Source organism: Suricata suricatta, chromosome 5, assembly GCF_006229205.1.
Source record: "Suricata suricatta isolate VVHF042 chromosome 5, meerkat_22Aug2017_6uvM2_HiC, whole genome shotgun sequence".
Classification (NCBI taxonomy): Eukaryota; Metazoa; Chordata; class Mammalia; order Carnivora; family Herpestidae; genus Suricata; species Suricata suricatta.
The window spans coordinates 143,020,396-143,040,713 of record NC_043704.1 but is presented as its reverse complement, the minus strand read 5'-3'; the positions used below and the strand labels follow the sequence as shown (position 1 = coordinate 143,040,713).

Below are 20,318 nucleotides of genomic sequence, written 5' to 3'. Positions count from 1 at the left end.
TTTATCTCATCATACGGTGGCTATGGGGTTGACAGAGGGTCTCAGACTACTCCCAACATGCCTCGTGTCTTCTTTGGATTAACGGGTGAGCCAGAGTGTGTTCAGAGTGTCGTCTGATGGAGATGACAGAAGGCTGAGCAGGCAAGCCCCCCCCCACCCCATTTTGCAAGCTGACTTTGAAGTCCCATTTATATCATATCTGCTGGCATTCCAATGGCCAAAGCAAATCACATGGCCAAGCTCGATGTTGAGAGCAGGGAATACAATCTGCCTTTTAAACTGAAAAGTTACATGCTATTGATTTTGAAACTAAAACAACCAGTTTTTTACCAGCAAAATGGTTTATTTGGGAATGACAATTGCAATTCAGGACATGCAAGCTATGGCAAAACACAGGCAAGTTTGGAGAACAAAGGAGAGGAGTTTGCTTATCTAGAGGAAAGGAGGAAATGAGAGGGGTTGCTTTGGACAGGAGTCCATTGGAGGAGACAGGAAGTGATGGCTTCTCATTGGCAGGGCTCTTGCTGGTCAGGGAGAAAATCTTCCTCCCATTTGCTGTGGTAGTAAAATAGACTTCTTCCTGTTGGAAAATGCAAGGTCGCCTTTTCCTGTTGAGACTTCATCTAATGTCCAGTTTGCAGAGCATGAGAGCTCTTTCTGCAGGGTGTCCTGACTCTACTTCCAATGAGATTTCCTTTATACTTTTTCTTATGGCTTGGTTATAAGGACAGATAAAGAGATGGCATTGGCACTTTCAGAAGATTCTTAGAAGTGAGCACATCTAGTGATTGTGGTTTAGATGTAGTTCGAAAATCTGTTAATATCGTATCATTTAAGACTCTTCTGGTGGTAAGCAACAGAAACCACAAATCAAGATATTATAAACAAAGAAAGGTAATTTATTATCTCATGTACCTTATCAGCTTTATGATGACTTCTGGAATGACTTTATCTAGGGACTTAAACCATGTCACCTTAGTATTTCTTTATCTTTCAGATTTGTTCTCTTTTACTTACATTGGTTTATTCCTATGTTGGAAGGTGGCTGCCAAGAGTGTAAGATCTCTGTCATCCCTGGTTCAAGTTTAAGGTTAAAAGGAGAGTGTGCTCCTCTTGCAACAATCCCAAAGGAAGTTTTCTCTGTATTTGAGTGAGGCAAATGTCCATCTCTCATCAGTCCTTGTTGCCAGGGAAATGTGATACTCCCACTGGCCATGCCCTCCCTTGGCACTGGGGAGACATCAATTCCTTCTATAGTATATATGCTGAAACTAGGTGAGGAATACGCCTTTTAGAGAAGTAGGGTTAGGGCACCTGGGTGCCTCAATCAATTAAGCGTCCGACTCTTGGTTTCAGCTCAGAACATGATCTCATGGCTCATGAGTTTGAGCCCCACATCGGGCTCTGAGCTCACAGTGTGGAGCCTGCCTAGGATTCTCTCTCTTCCTCTCTCTCTCTCTCTCTCTGCCCTCCCCTGCTCATGCTCTCTCTCTCAAATAAACATTTTTTAAAAAGTAGGGTTAATGTACCTCTATTAGGATTAGTGAGATAACTACCTAATGGTGAAAAAATGAAACTGTTGACCATAAATATTCATAGTTTCTGTTCAATTAGAAGTTCAGAAAGCTGTTTCCTTTTTTTTTTTTTTTTTTGTATTTTCTCAACTAAAGTGTGGTAGAATTTCTGCATTATTCTATCTAAGCTGCTAAGGAATTCATTGACAGGTGTCTTGAAAGAAGGCTAGATATAAATATTTGATGATCACATTTGTTACAAAGTTAACATTCATCTCAGGGTGGAATTTAATTTATAGTCTGAGGATACTTTCTAATTTTTGCAGAGAAATATCACAGGAGGATAAATGTTAACACTTCAATTCAATTCAACAAACACTTATTGTTTGTAAATGTTTGTCAAGTTGAATTGAATTGAATTAACATTTCAGTGAGCATCACTGCAGGCTCTGTGACCTCTATCTAAATATTTGAAAAATAATCGCTCTTCCGTCATGCTGCTACTCATCATAGTTGTTTTTTTCCTTAAGTTTCCACGTTCTTCATAAATCCAACCCTCTATTCCTGGGTGGGCAAAAGTCATCCTGTTCTACCCCCAATGCCAAGCAAATGCAGAGTCTTTTATTTATATTTTATTTTTTCACTGAGTCCTTTTAGACATGTCACTTGGAATGAATAAGAAATTATAAACTTGGAGAGTTTGTTTAGGGTTAAGAATTATATTAAGTCAGCAATGTCAGTCTTTATTTTTGTGATTTTATTTGTGTTCAAATTGGCTAATTGGTTGGTGGTTCTGCTCTTTAGGAAAGAAAAGTTTACCTCAGTTCTGGGGTCCATTCTGGGTGAGCCCATGTACCGTGGGGTACTGGTAAACTGGCTTCAGGAGGAGGGAACAAAAGCCCCGGTTTGCAATGTGGGGCAGTTCCCGTGGTGTTAGCATTACCATTGTGTAAAAGTGCAAGCTGTCAACAATTCCTGAATATTTAACAATTGGCTCTTAATAACCAGTCTATCCTAGCTCTGGAACACCATCGATTAAGTGAGCCAGTAGAATCAGTTCAAACCAGTGACTCTCAAGAGTTAAAACATCATTTCTGATCAAGCTCACTGACCCTAGGCCACATGCTTTAGAGTATACCTAGTAAAAATGATTCTTACCCATGTCCAGAGGACTATACCTGGCATAATTTCTATAATTTCAGAATAACATTGTTTTGTTTCTAAGAAGTACAGTTTCCTTCAGCAGATAAGAAATAATGCTGCCAATGAGGATTGTGTTACTATGTGGTACGCATACCTATTTTCAGTAGCCGGATGTAGCCAAGATTCCCATTTCCCTAGATCCTTGGTCAGGTCCCTCAAATACTGGCAAGACCAGGCAACTCTCTCCCCGTGACATTGAGGAGAGACTACTTTGACTCCATAGAAACAATAGTTCCTTGTTCATGAATCTAAATGGAGCTTAGTTTTGAAATTTATGTATTGACCTCAAGATTGAAGGACCACAGTTTGACGGAACAATGGATTGCTGTTCCAGATAAGAAGATAGCTCACTGTCGCTTCCCTTGGGGGGAAGCAAGAGCAAACATTTTCCAGGCGATGATGATTCCTATTTAATGAGTTGTCAGAATCTAGGAAAAAGGGAAAAATTAGTGCCTGGAAGATTTCCAAGGCCTCTCCTAATTTCCATTTGACTCTTGTCATTCCAGTTGACAAGAGAGCTCTTATCTCAAAAAATACTAATGACTAAAAACTTGCTTTCTCCTTGGGTTGTTTGAAAGCCAGTGACATTGGGAACCTCTAGCAACGTGAGATTATTAAGTCTACCTGAGACCCAGAGCGCTGAGGTTTAAAGCCACCACCCCGGGCCCTAGGCAGGCAGTTGCACCTCCCTGATACCTACCTAGGAAAGCTGAAAACGTTCCACACTACCCAGGGCTCCCTGTACCTGAGGACTTTGTTATGGCCCTCAGATTAAATGGATATTCAGTAAGAGGTAATTTTTAAAGTAAGTCTAGGAAAGTCGTGTGTGTAAATCTTTTCCACAACAACAAACAACTCAAGAATTCCCATTCGGCCACTTTGTTAGATCTCTGCGTATCATCTATCTATTCCCTTGACGCACAGTCTCTGTAATCTCTCAGATGGCATTCGTTCTACCGACTTGGGTGAATACTGTGGGATTTACTGTTTTCAGTATGGAAAAGGTGAGCAGTTACACCACGGCACTTGTGTGTTGTTGTGTTTCTCTGGGTGACGAGAGGGTGTCAGTCTACAAGGCTATAGAAGGGCCAGTGTTTTCATCTTTTTCTTTATATTGGTAATTTTTTTTAAATCACAATTGCAGTAGAACGTAGCATGTAGGTGTCCGTGATGAATCACACAAGTCATGTAATATGTTCTAATATATGCAGAGCATGTAGGGAGCAGATGGAAAACCATCTCAGGAGTTCTGGAAGGACTCAGAAAAAAAATTTCAAATGAGGAGGTGAGACTGGAAGAGAAAGTTGGCCCAGACTGTTCCAGGGAGACTCTGGGTAGCTGTGAAAGAGACTGGAAAGGCCGTTTCTGGAAAGAGAAGAATGCCCTGCAAAAGGACAAGTCCAGTGCAAAAATATCAGACAGACGTACTGAACAAATTAGAGAATTGAGTGTCTTTAGTGTTGGAAGCATAGTTGTAAGGGAAGTGTTTTAGAGAAGAACATCATTAATATATGCCTCAAAATCAAGCCAGACTCTAAGTACAATGAGATTTTTTGCCCAGTAAGACTGGTGAAAATTGTTGCGTGTGTGTGTGTGTGTGTGTGTGTGTGTGTGTGTGTGTGTGTCTGTGTGTTCCCCCCTTCTCTTTTTTTGCTAAGATTAGTGGGAAGCACAGTGATATGAGGTTTTATAAACTATTGTTTTTTGAATCCATTTACCTAGATTCCTTTTGGTTGAAGTGGTTTATGGTTCCCGCATCATGTCCCCAAACTCAGTGTACATCTTTTTTTCTGGTTTGCATCAGATAAGAATAGGGTTTTTTAAATGTATTTTATCTTTAGTCTGTTTCCATGTATTGAAAAGAGAAATTGTAAGGAACAAATCATCCCTATTTATGAATGTAGGCAGAAGTGACTCAAACCCTATTTGGGTTCCCTCCCAAAAACCCATTTAATTTGAGTATTTATTTAAGAAGAAGATAGAGTACCCTATGGAAGAGGCACTTCTAAACCAGTATTTCTGAAACTGTACTCTGTGGAATAATAGACTTATAGAAAATTTTAATAAATTTTCTTTCAGAAAAATGTTTTCATGGTCAAATATATTTGGGAAGGGCTAACTCCTGTTTAATTCTTCTCTTAGAGATTCAGTGTTCATTAGCACATTAAAGGCTCTCAGGAGGCCTGTAATATAGACACATTTTTAACTTGTTTTTTAACGTTTTTAACATGCAGACCCTGTTTATTGTTCACCCAACAACCGTTCTCCCTTTTTCTTTCTTACTAACTGAACCTTGATTTTATTTAGGTAGCAATAGTCTAGCTGGGGACATTGGTCTAATCCAGTCTCCACTTCCTGTAATTAGTTTAGGGGTAAATATATGGCTCAGCCTCAGTCAAGAAGATATAGGAATTATTCTGGGTTTTTTTAAAAAAAATTTTTTAATGTTTATTTATTTTGGAGAGAGAGAGAGACAGACAGAGTGTGAGTGGGGGGCGGGGGGTGCAGAGCGAGAGGGAGACACAGAATCCAAAGCAGACTCCAGGCTCTTAGCTGTCAGCACAGAGTCAACGCGGGGCCTGAACGCAAGATCATGACCTGAGCCAAAGTCACATGCTCAACTGCCTGAGCCACCCAAGCGCCCCATAGGAAGAATTCTTTGAAGGCTTCTGGGGAAAATATTCTTCCCTAAATAGAGAGAAATGAAGAGAAAAGGCTTTTGCTCCAGCCCCCTCGCTTTCCTCTCAGACACTGTTGTGCAAGGATGTGACGTGTGGAGTGTGGCCCACACCTTGCGGACATGAGACAGTTAGCAGCTCTGAGCTTGGCGGGCTGACGTGACAGGAAATGCTTGGTTCTTGATGACAGTGTTGAACCATCCAACCAGCTCAGTAAATGTCTTTATGAATTAAGCCACGTCCCCTTCTAATTGTAGACAACAGTAATGTAGCTGGCACGCCCGGCATTGCTCACATTTATTTAGTAGTTGACCTCTCATGTGGGGGACGTATTTACATGGCTTGGCCTGCAGCAGAGTTGGGGGGATTCCAGCGTAAGCCTTTGATTATGGTTATGAAGCAACTCTTCACCCGAATCACCTTCCTCTGCACTCAGAGTGTTACCCTGGGCTTTCTGGGCTCTGAGAGCAGCTGCACGGGGGACACTGGCGCTGACACAAAGTCCAGGTCCCCATGGTTAGCAAAAAGCAGAGCTGTGACTGAAGTGATTGATTCCGGTGTGTCTTAGGATGCCTTTCTCTGGAGGGCAGCTTTAGCCAGTTTGACGGACGTAGCTTAAATGGAGACTTTTGTGTAAGTTTCCTACAGTCGTTGTGTGTTAGGGAAGGATTTTACCTTCCTTGTTCCAGACCTCCATTGTATACAGGAGGAAACTGAGGCAGGGTGGGGGAGGCTCAGGAATTTGCCGAGAGTCACAAAATCGATGATCTGCACAATTAGAATCTTCTAGAGTCAGTCCTGGGATTTCTAGAGATGCAAAGCTTTTCCAGAGCTTTGGGGTGTCCAGGATTAGTGTGGGCTTCCTCAGGATGAAGTGTGACTCTACTTTGGAGTTCACAAATTACCTCTATCCATGTGCCTGAGAAGTACGAAACGTATGGTTCACAAGCTTTCCTTGTATAGGTAGAGATTGCACATGTCTGTCTATACGTTGTTGTGCTTTACACTTTTCTTAAGATCCCATTTAAAAATTTTATAAGTAACCACATCTATCAAACTTTGCGAAGATATATAAAAAGAGACCTACTAATCCCTGTCTTCCCCCATTGTATCCTGTTTGTTCCTTCCCTGAGTAAATACTAACAATTTTTTGTGTACACTTCCATTCTTTACTCTGTTAAAAAGAAAGCTTATATATACACACACACACACACATATATGTATATATATACATGCATATATATACATATATATAAGGAGAGGGGATAGGAATTACTTTCGTATTCTTTTTATATTCTTTTTACAATTTATTAAAAAGCAAAATCATACTATCTGCATTTCTCAGTACCTTGCTTTTATCTCTTGCTAATATATCATGAGCATCCCTGTGGTTTAATTAAAGTAGATATAATCTATTTGTTTTTAATAGCTGTATCATATTATATTGTATTGCTATAATACATTTTATTTGACCATTTCCCAATATCTAGATATTAATCTTGTTTCTAGTTATTTTATATTAAATACACACATGTATCTATACATAGATTTAGACAAAATTATGTCTGTGTATGATTTTAATTTTTTTTTTACAACAGGCTTTGGGATTAGATAAGCAGATTATATTACTTCAGTTTTCTTGAGATCGAGGCCCAAGAATAACATTTTTCTTGTCCTCAAATATTAGTTGGATATGTGTAGTTTAGTGACGTGCTCACAGTCCACATAATTGTACCATAATTCCGAATGGGCCATAATTTTCAAAACCAGTCCTCATTGCTGGGTGTCATGTTTTGTTTGTTTGCTTCTTTCTTTCCTCCTTTCTTTTGCTATTACGTATAAAATCACAATAAATATCCCAACAAGTACATTTTTGTCATTTCTTACACGTTACCCCCAAATTTGAAATACTGGGACAAGGGTTATAAACTTTTCCAGGTTTATGATCATATCACTAATTTTTAAGGCCAATTATTTCATCATGTCCCTCTTTTTTGTAAAGACAATAGCCAAGCCCAGGGGAGAGGTGTCTGTGTGGATTTACTCTATGTTCTCAAAGTCATTTTTGTCTTTTCTCGGTCATACTCCATCTCTCATGTATCTGTGCCCTTGCTTATGGTCTGATCTCTTTTCCCTAACATTTGAGCTGACTTCATAGACATTCTATCAGTGGCTACAGTCCGTTCACTTTTAACATGATACTAATGATCAGTCTTCCTTCCCTCAGTTCTGGTCTTGGAAAAGATAATGTTGAGCTTCCTTGATTTTAAATGAGCTTATATAGGTAGGACTACGCACCCAGAGCCAGCTGGGTAGTTTAAGTACCTATGCTAAAGCCACATCTAGATAAATGTGTCACCCACATGGTCAGAGATGTATCTCTGATGTGCTGTAGGTGGTTTTCATACTGGGGTAAATGTCTGATGCTGGCATGTGAGATAGACATCCCTTATTAAAAAGGTATATTTTTTTACTTGGGCCCCAGAGGCCTGCAGTGGGTTGAGGAATATGTGTTTAAATCCGAGCCTATGCCTATCCCTGTGCCCTTCCTTCTTTCTTTTTTTTTTTTTTTTAATGTTTTATTTATTTTTGAGAGAGAAAGACAGACAGCATGAGCAGGGGAGAGTCAGAGAGAGAGGGAGACACAGAATCCGAAGACAGGCTCCAGGCTCTGAGCTAGCTGTCAGCACAGAGCTCGATGCGGGGCTCAAACCCACCAACTGTGAGATCATGACCTGAGCTGAAGTCGGATGCTCAACCACCCAGACGCCCCTGTCCTTCTAAGCCCTGTCTCTGCATCAGAAATAGCAGTTGTGTGTGTGTGTGTGTGAGTTGTGTTCATAGAGTTGTTAGATTCCAGATTATAAATATTATTGTGACTTTCATAGATACCTTGTAGAAGAAATCAAGAAAAGAGAAGGATTCAAGCTACTGCTGGAAGTAAGTGATTACGGAATTGTGCTCGTGATTTTGTCAGTCAACAGTGATGAAGGTGGTAATTTTCTAATCTGTTATATTTCACTGGTTTTTGTGTTGCAGACTTAGAAACAAGTCATTAGCTTAATTCATGGAGTCCATTATGTTAATTTACTCTATTAGTGAGTATTTTTCCTTTGTTAGACTCACAAAGAGCACACTTGCCTTTAAGTATTGAAAATTAAAGTGCTCAATAATAATTACCAAGGATAATACTGAATAAATATATAAATTGCATGATGATTGTACTGTGAATATTCAACTGTGCTATAGTGGTGCCTGCATGTGAAAAATCAATTAAGTGAATGTACGATAATGCATATAGTTTTCTCTTTTTATAAAGTAAGGAGAGCATATTAGCTTTGGAGCAATGGGAAAATAAATCATTTTGTGTTGGACCATTTGCTATATATAAGAAATAAGTTAGTTGCAAAAGTAGAGAATATTGTTTTTTTCCTAAAATATATGGTTAGAAAATATGAAGAATGCAATTTAATTCTGATTTTTAAGAGATGATGAAGTGTAAAGTTTTCTTAGATCTTCTAACAGCTCATATTACATAGCAATTTTAACCTAATATAGAAATCACCTAGAGATTACAGCCTAGGAACCTATATTGTATGTAAACAATCTGGCTACCTTTGGTATTCATTTATTCAGCAAGATTTCTTGAGCAATTACTACGTGCTAGGCATCTGGAGGTATAAAACGGAGAAATCCCCATTCTGGTAGTATTTATACTCAAGTGGTAAATGACAGGCAATAAACAAGCAAATTAATATCTAACAAGCATCAGGTAGTGAGACATCTTAAGAAAACAATAAAGCAGGTTCGTGAGAGATAATTCGGTAGACAAGTAAATAGTTACAGATGTAGCAAGTTCTGTAATAGAAATAGATGTTGGTGAGGATGCAGAGAAAGGGGAACCCTTTCACACTGTTGGTAGGAATGCAAACTGATTCAGCCACTCTGAAAAACAGCGTGGAGGTTCCTCAAAAAATTAAAAATAGAACTATCCTATGACCCAGTAATTGCATTACTAGGAATTTATACAAAGGATGCAAAAACACTGATTCAAAGGGGGCACATCCACCCCATTGTTTATAGCAGTGTTATCAACAATAGCCAAATTATGGAAAAAGCCCAAATGTCCATGGACTGATTAATGGATAAAGAAGATTTGGTATATGTGTATGTAATTATATATTATGTATGTATGTATGGTATGTATTATGTAGGTATGTGTATATATATATAGTATGTATGCATATATATTTGTCTACACACAAACACAATGGAATACTACTCAGTAATGAAAAAGAATGAACTCTTGGCCATTTGCAACAATGTATAGAGGGTATTATGTTAAGGAAAATAGAGAAAGACAATACCATATGATTTCACTCATATGTGGAATTTGAAAAACTCAACAGATGAACATAGGGGAAGGAAAGAAGGAAAAAGATAAAAACAGGGAGGGAGACTCTTAACTACAGAGAACAGACTGAGGGCTGCTCGAGTGGAGGTGGCTAGGGGAATGGGTTAAATAGGTGATGGGCATTGAGGAGGGCACTTGTTGGGATGAGCACTGGGTGTCATAGGTAAGAGATAGATCACTGGTTCTACTCCTGAAGCCAAGACTACACTGTATGTTAACTACCTTGATTTAAAAAAAATAAGGGTGAAATGCTGGAATGAGTATGTGGGTGAGGGGGCGGCTTGTTTCATTTAGGTCACACATATAGGGTCTTCTGAGGTCATCTTTGAGCTGAGACCTGATTGATGGCAAACAGCATGCCATGCAGATGTTTGAGTGAAAGGCATTTCAGGTAGAATCAATAAACAACTGCAAAGGCTTAATGCTCCAAAAAGTTCTAGGTGTTTGAGGAACCAGAAGAAGGTATATTTAGCAAGGGGGGTATAGGAGGTGATGCAGCTGGAGAGGTGGGAAGAGACCAGATCAGGTAGAGTCAGGTAGGTCCTGGTTAGACCTTCGGCTTTTATTCCAGGTGTCATCATCAGAGAAGTTTTAAGCAAATAGGAGTCTGAATCCCATTTTAAAAGATGATGCTGGATGTTTTGGGAAGAGAGGAATGGAGTGGGAGGGGGTGAAGGAAACCCAAGGGAATTATAGATGAGACAGATTAGGACACTGCTGCCGTAGCCCAGGTGAGGTATGATGACGGCCCTCCTGACAAGTTGCAGAAACATTGCTCCAGAGACTCCTGACCGCAGCTTCTACCACTATGGTCAAGAGTTCAGTTCCTGAAAAATAGGGACATGAAGGAACTCGCAAAGATAGCAAGAGGATCCATATTTAAATGACTTTCTGGGAATCCTTTAAAGAAGCAAAAAGGCAAATTTGCAATGTGGGACATTCTACAGGACAGCCGACCTGGTCTCTTCAACAGGTCAGTGGCGTGAAGAAAAATAAAGGAGAAGGTAGTCAGGATCACTTTAGGCTCAAAGAGACAGAAGAGACCCAATCACCACATGCGACACATGGAGCTGTTGCCTAGTTTGAACAATTGTAAAAAGTAAATTTTCAAACAGTTGGGAAACTTCTAATGTGCACTGGCTATTGGATAATACCACGGAATTATCAATAATTTTGTTAGGTGTGATAATGGCATGACCACATGAGAAAATATCTATATTTTTAAGAGATGCATACATAAGCACGTAGAGGCAAAACAACAGCTATAGGGTTGGCTGCAATTTGAGTCTGAGTCACTTTTTAAAAAATTTTCTTGAGTTTGACTTGCCTTCTTTAGTTCCTTGAGGTTGAATTTACTCTTTATTTCTCTGGCTGTGGGAGCCTTGGTGCTTATGGAAAGTTCTATGCACTTTGGAACTGCAGTTTTTTGATAGAGCAAAAAGAAAAGGTGATAAAAAGATAAACTATTTTAAAAGTTATGTATATATTCTTCCTAAAGCCTCAAAAGTTAAGGGAGGAAGCTCTCACCATCATTTTAGGGAATTGCAAACAGTCATACCCTCGTAATGCAAGTTACGGTGGGTTTTAATCATTAGGCAGCCTTCTGCCCTGGGTATTTTATCTTTGGGAGCCAGATGGCCCCAAAGCAGTGAGGGTGGCCTTCTCAAAAGCACTTTAGCATTCCCACTTACAAGGGATTTTGTATGTGATCTGCATTTGCTTCTTTTCTCCGTGTTCCATTTAGAGAAATAATGTAAATTTAGACCTTGAATCTCATATACAAGTGTCAAGGCAATTATCCTTTTTGTTAACAAATGCTTAGTTTGGATTGATTGGATATAATCCCTATGTATGCTTAAGAGAAGAGAGATGTGATTGGAGTATCATCTGTGAAACTGAAAGTCTATCACTTTAAAAAAATGCAAGTCAGTGATTATATATATATTTATATATACATATAAAATTTTACTTATAATATACATATATATTCACTTTTTAGCAGATAGCAGTGAGAAAGTTAAGTGGAATACTGAAAATAGTAAATGAACACAAGAAAACAGTATCTAGTACTTGAATACCCTTTTCCTGAAAAGAGCAAAAAGAATGCATATCTTCTTGAAGATGATGTAAAGTTATCATTTCAGATGAATTCTGCATTATTCATAGGCCCCTGAAAATCATCTCTCTGTTTATCTGTGTTGGATCTAAGACCTAAATAAATGTTTTCCTAGAGGGATAGTCATTCCTACACTATCATTCACATATTTTATTTTGATCTCTTGGGAGAGTCCTAATTATTCAACTTTTTGTTTTTCTCTTCCTGAGTTCTACACTAGGAAGAGTTATTTTGGCTCCATAGACTTTCCAGGGCATAAAGGATCTTCAAGGACATCTAGTCAACTTCCTGCTAGAGGCAGGAAACCTCTCTTGATGGTAACCAGTAACTGTAACAGGAAGTTGACCTCTTCCTGAACATTTCCTGTGTCAGATGATTCACAGCTCAGCTCTCTTCCCCAGAGCTCTAATTATTCAGTCTATTATTTATTGAACCCTACTATTAATATGTATCAAGTACATTGGAATTTATAGTTATATTTTATATATTTTTATTAGGTGACAGCACTCTTCTAATCACAAAATCCAATGCACATTCTTTAATCTTCATCCCATTGGACTTGTGTAGCATTTTACACCATTATCCACTCCCTCTCTCTTGAAATTCTCTTCTTTGTTTCTTTGAATTTCTTTCCAAGTTTTCCTCCTTTACATGTAACGTTTTCTTCTCAATCTCTATGTAACAGAGGTCTCTTCATCTGGGTACCCCATTAAATATTCTTTTTTGTTCCTCCATCTTTGGTTTTTCATTGGCTCTACTTACTCTCCCTGAAGTGTTTAATCCACTTCTAGAACTTCGTTATCACCAGCTTCCAAGATGTCTCCATCCTGACTTGCCTCCTAAACTCTAATCTCTTGTATGTAGGTATGTCCTGAAATTTTCAGTTAGACTTCCATGGGCACCTCAAGTTCAACATTTCTAAGCTGTAGTGTAGCCATTTCCTTTACCAAAATACTACATTCTTTCGGTACTTAGAACTATGGTCAATCCAAGCAGGAATCTCGTCTTCACTATGTCCTTCCCCTTCTCTTCAATGTATCTCAGGCACTTGTCTCCACTCCTAAAGCCCCTGCCTCCATTCGTGCTCTCATCACTCGTCAGCTTGGTCCTATCTTGCAACTCATTCCCTTTCAATCTCAGATACCACCTTTCTTCCTGCCGCCCAGGCCATTTCCACACGGGAGCCACACTGTGGCCTTCCTAAAATGAAGTCTGCTCTTGAAATTGAAACTCTCCCATGATTTCACAAATCAAACCAAAGCTTTCTAACATGACGGGTGAGGAAGCCCTTCATGAAACGACTCTCATTTCCATGCCCATCTTCTTCACTTCTCTTCAGGGCACTCTGTCCTCTGTTAATCCCAAGTTCTTGCCATTCCCCTGAACACATGGGCCTCTACAGGTACACTATGCCTGCTGCCAGAAAGGTTTCTTGTATTACGAGAAAGTTCTTCTTTTGTAATGCTAATTCCATTGCCGTTTAATTGCCTGTATCTAGCCCCATTACTCATTACCCAGGTTCTGGAGAGAAGTAGATAGTATAGTCATTTTTCTCATCTGAGTGTCTCGTTCAGTATCCAGAACCTGGAATTGGGCATCTCGGTTACCCTTCTTTGGTCAGGCTATAATTCTTTAACATTCCCCCTCAAATATCGTATGGAAACACAGTGATGTATCCCACCTAGTACAGATTTTAATGGGGCTATTCATCCACTTGAAAAGGACATCTCTTTCTACCAATACAGCCCCAGGTAATAGCCATGATGCTAAGAGAGTGCCTGCTATATACCAGATACAGTAGTAAATAATGGAAATAATCCTTGTGCTATCTAACCAGTCCTGACAAGTGGACAATGTGATCTCCATTTCATAGATTAGGAAGCTAAAGATTAGAGCCCAATGCAAACCAAGAGCTGGTGAAGTTGAAATTCAAACCATATCCATGGGACTCCAAAGCCAAGGCGGTCTGTGCTACTGAGTGCTGCCTTTGACATTTTTCAGTAGTCTAATGAGATATTTAAAATCGAAAAGATTGAAGTCACTTAAAATCCACCATGGCTCCTTTCTCCATTCCATACTTGCATGATTATTTCCATCTATCTGCCAGAGTCTGCATTTCTACTTATTAAAATGCCTGGAGCTAGCTTTGCCTTTTATTATTATAATTGTGATCTAATGACACTATAAGCAAAGGAGATGAATTTCTTTAGACATGACTCAGTTTTAGAGGATGCAAGCTACTATGTCATGGGGACCCTTGACTTATTTCCCCAAGTGGTCTCATATCATTTGCTCAATAATCCTTGCTGGACTTGACATCAAAATGCCTGCTTCATTTCTTAGAGTATACCAATTTTTTTCTTTGAAAATCAGGATAGAATGCATCCATCTTTTCTTTAGCAACATTTCTGTGCATCTCCATGAATTTTTAAAGATTGGGACAGTGTTTTTCATTGTTACAGGTGTTTTTGTACCCTTTGCTATCATTTGTCTGGTCTAGACATTTGGATTTCATTTTTTTGTTCTCAGTTTTATGGGGTTAGAGTACATAGACTATAGTGTTCCTAAGACACTCGAGAAGTCAGGCTTTCCTGTATCTAGGCAGTGAAGTGCCATGTGAATGGTTCTACCTTGAAAATACTCATTAGTGCTTTGAAGCCTCTTGAAGAAAGTCACTATATCAAATACAAGCTACAAAACCAAAGAGACAGGAAAAACTCAAATATATTCCCAGTGAATGTTCAAAAGGGTATTTTTTTCCAAATCTTAATAGTTTTGGAAATGATGACAGTAAACGTATTCCACCAAATGGAGATCAAATATCTTCCAATCAGATAACGTATTGAAAGGACTTCACAAGTTTTCAAATGTCACAGCACTGAAGCCACACCATTATAAAAGATGCTGGACAAAAATCACAGATATGTCACTTCCAAAATATCAAAACAGAGAGGTGCTTGGGCGTCTCAGTCGGTTAAGCGTCTGACTCTTGATTTCAGCTCAGGTCTCGTGGTTCATGAGTTTGAGCCCTGCATCTCATCAGGCTCTGTGCTGACGGTGCAGAGCCTGCTTGGAATTCTCCCTCTCTCTCTGTCCCTCCCCTCCTCTTCTTCCTTCCCCGCTCTCGAAATACATAAACTTAAAAAAAATTTTAAAAATATATCAAAATGGAAATTTACTAAAGGAAGCAAATTTAAAAGGTGACTTAAAAGGTCTAAGTCCTAACTTCTACAACATAGAGGAGATACGGTAGGAAGTAGAAACTACCACAAAATGATTTATGATGTCACCATGCAAATGAAAAATTATAACTAAACGATGTGTTAGGGTCCAGTAAGAAGACCAAACTGCACAGTAATTTGAAGTGGGAAAGTACAGTCTAAAGAATCATTGTGCTTGCTTCAGCAGCACATACACTGAAATTGGGATGAGACAGAGATTAGCATGGCCCCTGTGCAAGATGACATGCACATTTGTGAGACATTTTATATTAGAAGGAGGAGGAGGAGGATTATTAACAGGGAATTGCCTCGTTAGGGAAAAAGAACTCTAAAAAATACAGAAATAGGAGACGTAGAAAATAAGTGCCACTCACAGAACTGGGATAGAGCGCCCAAGCAAGAGATCATCCCTTTCAGGGCTAAGATCCTGTGGTAGTTGGAGGAGACACAGAGGGCTAGGGAAAACCTCTGAGCGGTACCTTGGAACTCAGGCTACACAGGGGTGCCTCTCTGGCCGCACTTCCCTATGAAACCACCCGAGGGGAGTGTGCCAGAAAACACCATTTAGGGCACCTATCAGTCTGCTGTGAAGCCATTTGACATGCGTGGTGCTGGGAGGAAGTTGGCAGGGGGTCCACTTGTGGCTGGACACAGTGCTGCTCAAAAACCCACACATCCTGCAAGGGATCCGTGAGGTTAGCACACGGGAACCAGAAGAGCTCCCTCTTCCTGCTCAGTGTCCCTCCAGCACCCTCTGCTGATACAGTCTAAGCCTGGACCAGATGGCAAGGAGAACTATTTATAGAGTCTACTTCCATTCTTATAGGGTACAAAGTGTGGATTTGAGCCTAGAAGCAGTTAATGATATCTGGGAAAAAATCGTCATTGATATAAAAGACATGAATTCCTGGAACCCAATGACAGATAGTAACTATGTTTTCTTCTATTTTCTGACCAACTATAGTTACTTTATTTAAAAGATATGTTCACATTAAAAGGAGTAAAGAATTTTGAAGGATAGTACGTGTCTTTCCTTGAGATACCAAATCAGTTTGATCAGAAATCCAAGTATAACTTTTACGGATTTGTAAAGACTATTGTAATCTCCTGATAAATGTTTGCAGAACTTGAGTTGCATTAAATAGTACTCCATTTTTAACTACTCTATATTTTGAAGACTTGTGGCTCTTATTCTTTTTCTTTTTGTCAAATCAAATAATCATGTCATAAATTTCAAAGGTTAAAGGACTTATCTTGTTGAGCTGAGAATGTTTCTGGGCATTCACTTTTGATTTTAAATCCACTAGAGTCAGAACTCCATATGGTCCTGGTCTTGATTTTAAGATCTAAGATGATAGCTGTTTCATCTTTTGAAACACTTGCAAACTTCACACTAATACTAGAGAGTGTAACTAATGGTTACTGAGAACTATTACAACATCGATTTTTACCTACAACCTGTGTTTGTGTGGAAAAATGGAAACCATTTCATATACTGTCACCACTAAGAATCAAATAAGAACACTGCTGAGAAGGTTGGTGTGACTTATAATCTTTCCTGAATATCCAATCTTTCCTCTGTATCTAATTGGTAAACCCCCAAAGTAATTTCCCAAATCACCTGGTCACTGAACAAAAGTCTTGATTGCCTATGACATGTCCCATGTTTTTGTCCTGTGAGGATGACGTGCGTAATGGAGAAGATCTTGTCTACATGACAAGAGCTAGACTAAGGCCTGTTCTGGCAGGTTATCTCCTGTTTAACCAAAACCGATTACTGGGAGTGATGATTTGGCTCTGGCCACTTTAGATCAGAGTTTCTCAAACACACACCATGCATAACTTAGTTCAGAATCACCTGAGATGCTTTGTAAAATACTAATTCTCCAGCCTTTTCTCTGGTGGACTAAATCAGACTCTGGACATTCTGAGCACAGGGACTGAGAATCTCTGTTTTGAAAAAGCCCCCTGGTGGACTCACATCCTTATAGTTCTTGGGACTGACACTGATACTTGAGAGCCAGAAGTCGAGGTAATGCTCTTGTCCCCAAAGCAGTATAGGCAAGGGTCATGGTAGGGCTGGTTAAGTGAAGTTCAAGTATGTCATATGTCATCAACTCATAGGTGACTGGGACTTTTGCACCTGTCAGGTATATCGGGTCATGGAAGACACCCTTGACTACCTTAAATAGAGAAGGAATTATTGGAAGGATATTGTGGTGTAAAAAAATAAGTTGAGGATCACAGTTGGAGAGGGAGGGGCCAAGGCATCTCTGGGCATACGAGTATCAGGTGCTAACTGATGCTCTGAGTTTCGTTGGGGAAGCTTCAAACTTTATTATGTTTATTCCCAATTTTGTGCTCATCCCTTACCTGGAGGAAAGAGCACCCTCTTTCGGTGCACCCAACTGAGAAGAAAATCTCCCGACAGGCTGTTATCAGAAGTAAGGCAGAATGATTTGTTATCAACCTAATACACACATGGCAACTCTCAGAGAAAGTAACTAAGCTTAATTACATTATAAGATTAATCTTAAGTTAACAAAATAACTTTCAAATTTTTTAAACCCTCAGCCTGAATATGCCAATATTTGCTTTTGGTACATTCCACCGAGCCTTCGAGATATGGAAGAAGGACCTGAGTTCTGGGCAAAACTTAATGTGGTAAGTAATAAGTAAAATTGCATTTCTCCTTTTGATGAAATGGTTCAATGTGCATTGTCTATTGATCCTAGAAATAATTCTGTGCTTATAAGACCTCCTGAAGACCTGGAGAAGTGCCTCCTGGTATATGACAAGCTAATGACATACCAAGCAGTTATAAACATTGTTTACACTTAACAAATTAACATACTTGACCTACACAAGAATTCAAAACAATTGTGCTGTTTGCAAAGATAGTTTTAGGATTTATTAAACATCCTGATTCACAGTGTATTTCAGAGAATGTGGTAACAGGACACAAGGTTAAAACTGTATGATGAATGGCTTTTTTGCTCCAACTCTGCCAAAGCATGTCAGCATTTGCATCACCCCATTTGGAGATGATGTTAAAAGTCTAAATCTGGTACCCTTTGTGAGTGTGAAACCTTCTGTTCTTTCCACCAACAAAAGCATCTTAGGCCTAAGGGGCTTATGTGATAAAAAAAAAAAAAATGAAGAGAATGCCAGCAGTGGGTTTAAACTGATCAACTGATCATGGAACAAAAGGTGCCTGAAAGTGTCTCCACACAGTTGGTGAGGGCTGACGATCCTGATCCCCGAACTCTAGAGGCTCCATGTGTCTCACCCGCACGTCTCCTAGCACGGTCCCGCTGGTTAAACTCCTGCCCCCAAATCAGATTTTGAAGAGCCCCCCCCCCCCACCGGCTGCATGGACATGATGTATATGGAAATGAACCAGTGAGTTCCCCAGATCCCATGACAGATAGAGTAGGAGTTCACAATGGGTTGGAACCACTGAGGTTGGGTCATGCTCTACCCCTGGCATCTTCCCCCTCAAGCTCACCTACATCCATGACCCTGGTTAGTGAAACCTCCGACTTGCAAACCTCTTCCTACCCTCAATCAGAAAATCAGTGTTACTATTAATAGCTTTTATAAGCAATAGAGCTCCTTCTTCCCAGTCAGGCAAATGACAGACCTTTACGGAGCACTCACTGTGCTGTGCTCTGGAGAGACAAACATCAAAAAGACTTGGTCCCTGCCCTTGAGAAATTCATAAGCGGGGAGACCAATGAATAAGATGATCACAAGGGAACTAGTAAGAGCCTGGATGGAGATCAACCCTGTTTGCACTAAGAGTAGAGAGAGAGGGTATCTGCCTCATTGGGTGACAGTAGAGCCAAATCTTAAACAATCAGTAGAAGCAGAGGGGGTGGTTGTAAAGAAGTAGATTCTAGGAAGAATCACAGCATGATGTCCCAAGAACATAAGAAGAGAAAGTGTAATTCAAAGGTGACAGGGCTTCAAAGGTGCAATCATGGGGTCCTTGTCTTTCATGACAAGGATCTTGGAATGTGTGGCTCGTTGAGAGGAAGAGGGAAGGCCATGTTAAGCCATAACTCCCGCTAACCTCACCTGCAGGATCTCCTCTTGGCTCATTAAACCTCCTACACTGTAGCATAATATATATACCCAGTATCTTCATATTATACCCCTTGTCAAACCTGAGATCAGGCAGTAGATATGGGGAGAGAGGGATGGTGTAGTCTGTGCATTTGCCTAGAAATCCCATCATTACCCATTGCAGGCAGTTAACGTAGTGATTGGGCTTTGTCTTGCATTTTTGTCACACAAGGCAAATAGAAGAGTGCTAAAGAATGCATTTCAGATGCTAAGTAACTCATAAAAGGAAAAAAAAAGAACTGGACAATGTGAGAATTTAATAGTGAGGTTTCTAGGGACACTTTCTACTTTGATGGAATACAACTGATACTTTTCGGTGGCGGCGTGGGGGAATAATTATAATTGCTCTGGGTTGAAAAGGTGTGGTTACCATTTCCCTCACTTTTCATTGTGAAGAAAAGCAACCAAGAATATGATATTTGTGTTTTGCTGGCTCACTACTGTTGCAGACGTGGGTCAGGAAAACTAAACAGCCGCATTATACTTGGGGCTATTTTTGACTCACTCTTCCTGTATTTAAAGAAATAGTTATATTATCTATTCTCAAAAAAAAAAGTGGAAATCAAGGATGGATATACATGCTAAAGTCAGAGAATCAGCATAGAATACATTTTTAATCTTAACTGGAAATTGAATATTAGTCGGGACATTTTTTCCTAGCCCCAGTATTTTGCAGCATTGATTCTCTTCTGGTTAATATCTGTGATTCTCTAGTCCTTCATTTTGGAATTTTTTTCCTGCTATTTAGTACCATGGTTTTCTTGGTAGGGTTGCTTCTGATTAGTAAACGTGTATGCTGCTCTGACACATAATCATTGGTTCACAGATTCTGAGTTCCTTTTATTGGCTCTCTTGGTGTGGGTGTATGTGTACGGATTTGGCAAGGAAGGGGTGTGTGTGTATATCTATGTATGCACTTAATCTTTGTGGTTTTCTGCTTACTGTAGTATGGGAATGCAAGTATATGATTTATCACCTCGAGTGTACTTGGAGCACACTTAAAATTTATTTCGGGGATTATCTTGGATGGAGAATCACAAACAA

General features: G+C 39.6%; 1 protein-coding gene and 1 non-coding gene across 3 annotated transcripts in view; both read left to right on the top strand.

Moving 5' to 3' along the window:
* Positions 1–20,318, top strand: part of GADL1 (glutamate decarboxylase like 1) — a 276,305-nt gene that overhangs the window by 199,614 nt on the left and 56,373 nt on the right. For both annotated transcript variants that reach the window (XM_029940382.1, XM_029940381.1), the window contains 2 exons: positions 8,284–8,335; positions 17,721–17,810. In XM_029940382.1, the coding sequence (XP_029796242.1) occupies positions 8,284–8,335; positions 17,721–17,810 (142 nt within the window). The remainder of the gene's footprint in view (positions 1–8,283; positions 8,336–17,720; positions 17,811–20,318) is intronic.
* On the top strand, positions 15,318–15,420 carry LOC115293041. The gene has a single exon (XR_003909309.1). It is a non-coding gene; the product is annotated as a U6 spliceosomal RNA (small nuclear RNA).